We start from the raw sequence: 9515 nt of genomic DNA on the forward strand, positions 1-9515 counted from the left end.
AACCTCTTCTCTTTTTTTTTTTGTGAAACATCCAAGCTTATTATTGTTTAAATAGGAAGATTCAATATGATCATTCCTTCTCCATCCTAATATTTTAATAGAAGTCATTTCGTCTGCGACAGTAGAAAAATAGCCGTTGTTCTATTTTGTAGCCGTCCCATTTTGCAGGTGTCAATGGATAGATATAAAAAAATAATTTCAATCTCTAATTTGCAGGCACCATGACTAAAATAATGTGCAATCACATTTCGTATTTAAAGAAATAATCATTTTATCTTATTTATTTATATAAAAAGTACAAACCACACCTTGTCGTCGAGCCTCAGGGCAATGAGATGTTAGATATGGGTGAAGTACTGGAGTTGAAGCTGGTGAAAACTATGATAAAGTTGAAGGTTCAGGTTGAAAAAATATTCAATTGAGCGAATTTTAGCCATTTTACATATCAACATAACCCGCTGTAAAGGTGTAGCAGTTTATGTTCATTTGTAAATCATAAGTTTCTATCGCAGTTTACATAATTTATGCAAAAAATGCATTTTGGTATTTATTTTACAAAATGTGTATTCTGATAATATTACAAGCTATTTTATTTATTTTGATAAATTACCCTTTATTTTATTTATATAAAAAAATCTAATAATCAGAATTTATTTTTTTTAATATTTATTTATTATATAATATATTAAATAAAGTAAAAAATAATAAATTTTGACAAATTTTAGTTAATATTTTACCAAATATTCCTGTAAATCGAAATATGACTCCAAAATAAATGGATTATTATCGAGCTCTTACAAAGAGACCCTTAAATGTGGATTCATAAATCCACCAGTGATGGATAAGTTGAGATTTTATTTGCTGAAAGCGGGTTCATCAATGTTCAATAATCAACTGTAATAACATGCAATTATTCCCAATTTCGCATTTCGTTACGACATAGCTAGCTTTTTCTCCTACCTTCAATTCCAATTCATCTCTTCACAGCAGCAATTCCAATTCCGATTCCCAATTCAGTAACGAAATTAGATCTAGGGTTTTCTTGATCTATTTTTCTCCCCTCGCATTCCACAGATCTCGAAGAAGATGCACGCGCACTCGTCGATTCGGGATCGCACGCACGAATTCCATACCATCGCCGAGAGGTTGAAGAAATCTTCTTCCTCAAACGGACCCACAACCACTTCCTCTTCATCTGCTGCTTCTTCTTCTTCCAGATCGGATGAACAGCGATCCGCAATCGCAATTCAGTCCGAGTTCAATCGAAGGGCTTCCAAGATTGGCTATGGGATCCACCAAACCTCTCAGAAGCTCGCCAAGCTCGCCAAGTGTAAGCAATTTCCGTAACAATCTCGATTATTGGTTCCTCAATTTTCTCTGCATTCTGTCTTTTTTTTTATGCAATTGTTAGTTTAGAGCTTAAGAGGTTAGAGATTAGAGATTTGTGTTCTTTTGTTTATTTTTTAAAATTTTGTAGTGGCGAAGAGGACTTCGGTTTTTGATGACCCTACAATGGAAATCCAAGAGCTTACGAGTGTAATCAAGCAAGACATTACTGCGTTGAACTCTGCAGTTGTGGATCTTCAGTTGCTATGCAACTCGAGGAATGAGAGCGGGAACGTTTCTGCCGACACTACCAGCCATTCAACTACGGTTGTAGATGACCTCAAGACCCGTTTGATGAGCACCACCAAGGAGTTCAAAGAAGTTCTCACCATGAGAACCGAGGTACTGTATTGCAGCTTTACTATATTGATGTGATTCTGTCAGTTTATGTGGTAAGTTACACTTACCACGTCAGATGGTATTATAATTGCACACGAAAGCTACGCCATTTTCAAAATATATACACTAGCTACCTGTAAGATCTAGGCAATGCTACACTCCCAATACATTAAATTGTGATGCTGAGCATCACATGGAAACTCTAATGACACTCCTTACCCTTGAAACTTTAGCTTAGGCATGACAAATTGGAGAGTTGTCGTGTGTGATATCATCTAAGTTAAGGAAAAGTTGGTGTAATTTACTCTTGTTTATATTTTATGGCTGATGACTGAAGCTGTGTTTCTGTTTTCGTGAAGAACTTGAAAGTACATGAGAATAGGAGACAATTGTTTTCGGCCTCTGGTTCTAAGGATGCTGCTAATCCTTTTGTCCGTCAACGGCCATTAGCTACAAGGACGGCTGCTAGTGCTTCTAATGCCCCCGCACCTCCATGGGCTAGTGGGTCTTCATCTTCATCTGAGTTGTTTCCTAAGTAAGTTGTGCTCTACTTTACTTCTTCTATTGTTGGTTTTTAGATTATAATCAAACACGAGTTTGTTGTTTCTTGCTTTAATGATTTTTTTATTTTTAAATCCTAGTACAAATGGTTTGTAAGATAACTTCATTTGCTCTGTGTTCATTAATCATCACGTTATTTTCCACAATGTGCTTTATAATAGTATTAAGCGCATAACTTTTCTTCCAACAAAGTAGTGACTCTAAGTAAACTTAGTTTTTAAGCAGAATGGAGCATGCTTGTAGTTGTGTATCCTTCATTTATTTGGTTTACTTGAATTATTATTATTGAAGTGTAACCTAACTTTTGCTGCATTGTCTAGCAACCACTGTACCGAGGTTAATTTCAGATACTGAATTTAAGAACTCTGTCATTGTCCTTTTGCTGTGTTATTTAATTATTTTTTCCTCATTGCATATCTTTACCTGATTAGTCAATTCTCTTCATTTTTTCCTTTGTTACAACTTACAAGTAAGGCGTGTCAAGACAGTAGCCCTAAGACATTAACTTTTTGGACTGGACTGTTCCTGCCTGGTAAAATTGTGGTACTAGTTTACTACTTTAACTTGGCCTGTCCAGGAGAAATTGTTGAGTGAAAAAGATCAAATAAGAAAGCACTTAAAAAACTTGTTATGTCATTGAAATCATTTTCCTCTGTTGGGGATTGGCTGGTCTGACTAAGATGGAAATGCTTGATCAGGTCCATGAAACTTGCCTTACAAGACCCAAAGGGAAAGCTCTAGTTACGAGGGAAGATTTGGGTCCTTTTGTATTCAACAATGAAAACTTCTTATGCTTCAACTAGTGTATCAATAGGCACTAACGTTCCTATTGATTCACTCATTTATTTATTTATTAAATGTATATAAAAGTAATAAAAATGGGATTAGTTGAGATGGTGAATTGTTTATAACTTAATCAAAAGGTTTTGGATTCAAGTCTCTGATATAACAAATAAAAAGTATTTTTTATACGTTATATATAATGAAGGGTATTTTAGAGGAAAAAAAAAAGTCAAACACCAACCCTTCTCGTATTCCCATTATATATTATATATATAGATATAGATATAGATGTAGAGATGTTAAAGGTTTTTCTAGGTTTTGGTCAAATTATATCTTGAACTCTAGCCTCAAACCTTATTTTCTTTTGTGGCCTTTAAATCCACAGGAAGCAGGCAGATGGGGAGAGTCAGCCATTGCTACAGCAACAGCAACAACAACAGCAGCAGATGGTTCCATTGCAAGACAGTTACATGCAAAGCAGAGCTGAAGCTCTTCATAATGTTGAATCCACCATTCATGAACTCAGCAATATTTTTAATCAATTAGCAACTCTCGTTTCCCAACAAGGAGAGCTTGCTATCAGGTTCTATATGTCTCACTGGTGTACTATGTGCTTACATTCTTATGGCACTTTATTGCTAAAATTGATTGTGGATTGAGTTTTGTCTTTGCATCAATATAAACTTGTATTATGTGTAGCAATTTTTTGCATTGGCTTCTGGTTGTAGGCCTTATGTGCGCATCCTATTTTAATTTTTTGTTTTGCTGCTTACTGAGCAGAATAATTGGATAAGAACTTAGCTGCGGTAGTATGAACAATAGAACACTAGTGTGTTTGGTGTATGGAGGATATATGGTTCCTTGTATGATTGGGTTGTTTACTGCATGTTGTCATAAGGTTGTGGATGCCAAATGCTGTTAAAATTTATCATCTTTTTGCTTATAGTGTGGTGAAATTACTTGTTAGAATATAATCTCCCTATAGTGCAATAGTAAGTGTAAAGGGAAAACTGCTGATGAAAAAGTGAACATATGGTGTTATTGGTAAAATTATGAACAGCTATGGTGTCCTTGTATTGTACTTGAAAAGTTTCTGTTCCTATGCATTATGACACCAAGAGGAGTTGCATCACATGCACTAAACCCACACTTTGGCTTTTCTTGTTTTGCTTTAGTCACTTCACTGATCCTATTAGTTCCTTTAAATATGTAATAATATTCTTAGAGCAAAATTGTTTCCTCTTGGTTCTGGTATATGGTCAGTTGAAATTACTTAATAGTCTTTTGTTGAGTGGGGACAGGTTAAATAATATTAATGAAAGTTTTCATGCTAATGACTATTCTCCAATTCATTCCCCTCCCGCAATGACTATATGAAATTATTTTCATGGTTTCTTGAATTTTTTTAATTTTATTTTTGGGTATGCTTTGAGATATGCCGGAATTCAAATAAAAATTGGCTTAGGACATTGTGGATGAATCAATACTTTGCCATATGAGGATTGATTTGATGCTATTAGCTGGTTTAAGTGCTAATCCTGATTAATATATGTGTCATTAGCTATGAGTTAACGTTTGAGTTTTCATCATTAATTGAAGTTGAGTTTACATTGGCTTAGCCCTTAGCCCTGTCATTAGTTTCTTTTGAACTTTGTAGTTTGACACCCTTACAAACATTTCAAAATAGTAATTTGGCTGGAAACAGTTGCATCTCTTGGACCTTGATTGCTAACTAGTTGAATTAACTTGTCCTTATTTCCATTTTCGTTTTCATTTTGTGCAATTAAGACATTTGTTGGGTTGATAGAGGTACTCCTTTTGCTTTTTTTTTGGGGGGTGTAATGCTGTGTGTATTTCAATTTTCAGAATTGATGAGAACATGGACGATACATTGGCAAACGTAGAAGGTGCACAAGGGGCTCTGTTGAAGTATCTGAACAGCATATCTTCTAATAGGTGGCTGATGATCAAGATTTTCTTTGTATTAATATTTTTCCTCATGGTTTTCTTATTTTTTGTGGCATAGTCATTCCAATGACAGAGAAATGAAAACAAGGACACAAGTGACGGCCTTATTACTGGTGATGAGCCTTTTGTATCCCATTAATATTTCTTTCTTTGAATATATATATTCGTTCCTAAAGAGTTTAGCTCCCAACAAGTTTGTCAAATCTTGTATTTATTGTCATATTTTGGGAAGGTTAAGAACTATTGGGCATTGCATGTTATCCATTTACTATAATATCGTTGTGATTTGTGATGATTATTACGCAGTGGAGGCTTCTGTAAAGGTTTTCTTCTAATTCAAAATGTATTAGATTAATATCATTAATTGATCCCTGGTAACTGAGATTACAGCTTCCGAATATTTAAGGAGGAATTTATAGTATTGTAAATGTATGTTATTCTTTTGCCCAGCAATTCCATCCATCGTTAGTTTTTGTACAAATTCAATGTTACGAAAGGAATTGTTGCGTGATTACATACATAACTCCATTTTTGATAATTTCTGTTTCCTTTTTCAGCGAACCCAAAAGAATACAATATGCGATTTCAACTTTCTTGCATAAATTATATCCCAAAAGAATCAATACAAGAATACAACAAAATTGATCTCTTTTTTTTTCTTCTATTCACCAAAATCTCCAAGGATCTTTATAAGGAGGAACATAATTTTCGGTTGGCTTTAGAAGGCGGAACGAGCTCACTGATTTTTCAAGGAAAGGCCCCATCTACACCAAAAGTATTGTCAACATTAGTTAGAGCCTGCCCCTAAAAGGGATAGAAAACAAAAACAAAATAATAAGGAATATTTATTCCTAAAAGATAAAGCAAATATAATGGCACATCATCATATGGTAGCACTAAGATAAAATATTTTTGGTACATCAAAGAAAATATGGTTTCCACGTACGACCTTGTAACCAATGAGGAAATTTTTGGTACACCAGAAATACTATGTGCACATAAAAAAGCAACTACCAAATCAGTCACCATGCATTTGAATATATAAGTACATATTTTGTTTAATTCATTTTCAACGTGTATTTTAACATTTATTTTACACCTATAGCTAATTTAGTGGCTATTTTTGGTGTGCACGTAGCACGGTTGATTGCACACACATCTTCTAATCCTTTAATTCATTCATGAACTTTTTAGAGAAAATAGATAAATAAATAGAAGTTTAATTTGTATGCACTATCAGTATAAAGATGTTTATGAAATTATGTAACTTCATAATAGCAAAAGTAGCTACTTTCACACTTACTATTATTGTCATCCAAATCGGCTACAAGAATTTCCTTTGCTAACTAGGATTTAATTATATCATTCTAGAAGTGCTTAACTTCATTCATAATTGTTCAAATGTAAACACCATAAGAGAGAGTGGAGTACCTTTTCCCACTGTGGGCTAAGAGTTGAAGCACTGATAGAATAGAAATAACCTGCAATCATTCGCTTCGCAATATCAGAAGAGAATTGCTAAAATGAAATGATGAAAAGAAAATATAACTCGAGAATTTCTGAAGTATTAAACCATGACAGAACAGTCTCGTATCGAATCACAAGTAGAAATAATCTAACTAAGCAAGTTTAAAATACAAGTAGTAAAAATGAGAGGATATACCATCTCTTTCAGCTGTTGAAGCAAGATAATGGCGAAAGACACTTGAATCCGGTGTCTGCAATCACAATTTGCCAGGCAAAGGTAAGCCATTACAGACATCAGTACATCACATCATTCCTTGAGGGCCAAAACAAAATACTTACAACTTTTATTGGTGATTTGCGAACAAGGTATTCATAATACCAATAAGGCTCTCCATCAATCTGCAAAGAGAGTGTAGATATGCTCCACTATGAGTAAACTTGAACTTAAAAATGTAGATGTTGAGTACTATGTCTTATATTTAGAGTATTCATTGTCATTGACAAACAATTACATTTTGATATCTATTTATACAAATATAGGGAGAGCCGGAGAGCCATCGATATAGCCCTAAACAATCAAACACCGACAAATCAGTCCCTAAAAGATATTTTAATAGTTTATGGCAGTGTAATGGTGAATCTGTTATTTGAATGGGATTTGTCATTTTTTAATAAAAATGTTGCAGGGACTACTTTGTCAACACATTAGTTATTGGGGTACCTTGAAGACTTATAATATTCTTTTAGGGGCTAAATTGTCAACATTTTAAGCTTTTAGGGACCAATTTGATGGTTCTCCCATCATATACATTTGATATTACATCAGACTATGATTTCTTTAACACCCATCAAATATGAGAGAGACTTAAGAAATAAATATTATTCCTAAAACTTACTTCCCCGGAATGCGTATCAAGAACTGAACTCTCAGCTAAGCGCTGACTAGAGGTAACTCGCTGCAAATTGTTACAATCATATAGTTATAAATTTGACATATTTCAATATGGATGACAAGCAAAGCAATTTTGTAATTAACATAGTTAAATAAATGTTACTCATGCCTAGACAATAAAGTTTAAAAGGCCATGTTCAGTGCTCAAATCATCCATTAGAGAATTCATATTGGTTTCAACATATGAGACATGGTAAATATGACAATCCAAAAGCTATTGGTTTAAAATCATAGGATTCTTATTCATATTCAGTCAAATATGAATTAAGAATAAGGTAGACATAATTTATAAATGAGTGACATGTTACCAGTGCAGATTTGTCAGATAAAACCGAATCAGCAACCTCTCTTGCAGTCCATTTACTCTTATCCGTTGTTTTTATAATGCTCGAATTTGGGGGACCTATCTGATTTAATACAAAAAAGAAAAAAAAATCAATAGATAACTAATAATAGTCCATGTTCCAAATGTGAGGTTCGGAAAATACCGTGACAGAGATAATAAGATTATCAATAATATCAACACGTTCCGATACAATGCGCAGGCGAGCATCAGCTGTACAGAATTAGCAGAGCAATATTTTATCAGAAAAAGGAAATCATAAAGTAACCAAATGGTTTGGTTACTTTGATGCACAACAAGCTCAAGAAGCAAAACTCTTGGCGGCCAGCAATTTTTAGTATTTTTTGTCGTTATTTGACCGGCACAAACACTAAATTATCTTTAACAAATAAATTTTACTAATTCATATGTGCAAACTCTGAAAAAATCTGGGTGCAAATTATATTGATTCAATGTGTTCAAAACTCTGTAAATATAAGTGCAAACTATATATTTCTTGTGAGTAAAACCCCTCTAAATATGGATGCTAACCATGTAGTATTGCTCTGCTCAAGAACACACGAGATTTGAATGGAAACAAACCATGGCCTCAAATCTTAAGCTATTTGATAAGATAAACCTTTGCAATGATGCTAAGGGAAAGAATGGAACTTACGAGAAAGTGGCGCAGCTGAAGAGTATCGCTCGGGCTTTCGTGATTCTACCCTTTAAATAAATGAAAAGAGTTAGCTTCCTACAATTTGAAAATTCCTCTTAATAGTGGAGAAAAAATTTCCAGACAGGAATTGGATTTAGAGGAATTAAACTAATTATAGTTCTGTTAAATGCAGTAGCACAGCACCAAATGCTTAGTCCCATAGAGTCACTTTCACTAAATAATATATATAAAATGATTAGGATTTTTTTAATAAGATTGAAGATGAATCAATAAAACATTGAGTTATATACAGTTATAAACATATATTTAACTAACATCTATGCATAATTAACTAAATAGAGCAGTTAAGTATTAACACAAACTACATTTACTTTTGTTTGTACTATCCACTATCCAGTAACTACTATAAAAGACAAACAATTTTGTTATCACTTAATTTTAATTTATTATAAGCATTATGGATTGTGAGGCATATAAGTAATTAGTACAAATCAAATCAAATTTCATGAACAGTAACTACCATTTGAAGACAAATTTCTTAGATGGCAACTCAACCGGGTAGAGATAAGAATAGGCATTTAGTTCATCTTCAAAGGAAGCCATTTTCGGTTCTTCTTCAGCAAGTGTCACTGCAAAGTAAGAACAAGCGTCAGAGAGAGAGAGAGAGAGAGAGAGAGAGAGAGAGAGAGAGAGAGAGAGAGAGAGTGAGAGTACCAGAAAGTGGGGATGTTAGAGAGAGTGAAGTGAGACCAAAGAGAACAAAATCCCTTCTAAAGAAGGTATTATTTTGGGAAGTGGGTTTCAGAGCACAACATGACAAGTGTTTGCGTTTGTGTTTGTGTTGATTAAGGTTGTTGTTGAGGATAAGGTGGATGTTATTGTTGTTAGGACTGAGAACGGGGAAGAGAGAGAGTGAGAGTGAGAGAGAAGAGTGCAAAACCATTGCAATGGAAGTGTAGAAGGTCTCTAACTCTAAAGTGTTTCTTCATCCACTGACCATATCTTAACTTTCTCAAACTCGATTCAGTAATCTGATTCTGCTCATATGCCACGTTCTT

The 9515-nt window shown here is 33.9% G+C and overlaps 2 protein-coding genes across 3 annotated transcripts; one reads left to right on the forward strand and one right to left on the reverse strand.

Annotated features, from left to right (window-relative positions):
• The first annotated feature begins 748 nt into the window (after window positions 1–748).
• Window positions 749–5397, forward strand: LOC112707814 (syntaxin-32). The gene is made up of 5 exons (XM_025759790.3): window positions 749–1330; window positions 1478–1728; window positions 2085–2260; window positions 3455–3652; window positions 4936–5397. The coding sequence occupies exons 1-5, from the start codon at window positions 1087–1089 to the stop codon at window positions 5093–5095; spliced, it is 1029 nt and encodes a 342-aa protein (XP_025615575.1). The 5' UTR covers window positions 749–1086; the 3' UTR covers window positions 5096–5397.
• Window positions 5398–5565: 168 nt separating this feature from the next.
• LOC112707815 (psbP domain-containing protein 5, chloroplastic) lies at window positions 5566–9515 on the reverse strand. Of its 2 annotated transcripts, XM_025759791.3 has the most exons (10): window positions 9172–9515; window positions 8978–9086; window positions 8455–8504; window positions 7945–8012; window positions 7765–7863; window positions 7401–7460; window positions 6844–6903; window positions 6701–6755; window positions 6469–6518; window positions 5566–5801 (listed from the first exon to the last, which is right to left on the reverse strand). In XM_025759791.3, the coding sequence occupies exons 1-10, from the start codon at window positions 9398–9400 to the stop codon at window positions 5703–5705; spliced, it is 879 nt and encodes a 292-aa protein (XP_025615576.1). In that variant the 5' UTR covers window positions 9401–9515; the 3' UTR covers window positions 5566–5702. The 2 variants fall into 2 exon arrangements, with proteins under 2 accessions (XP_025615576.1, XP_072057604.1); XM_072201503.1 differs by lacking the exon at window positions 6469–6518 and having other exon boundaries at window positions 5566–5835; window positions 6676–6755; window positions 9172–9509.

This window comes from Arachis hypogaea, chromosome 8, assembly GCF_003086295.3.
Source record: "Arachis hypogaea cultivar Tifrunner chromosome 8, arahy.Tifrunner.gnm2.J5K5, whole genome shotgun sequence".
NCBI lineage: Eukaryota > Viridiplantae > Streptophyta > Magnoliopsida > Fabales > Fabaceae > Arachis > Arachis hypogaea.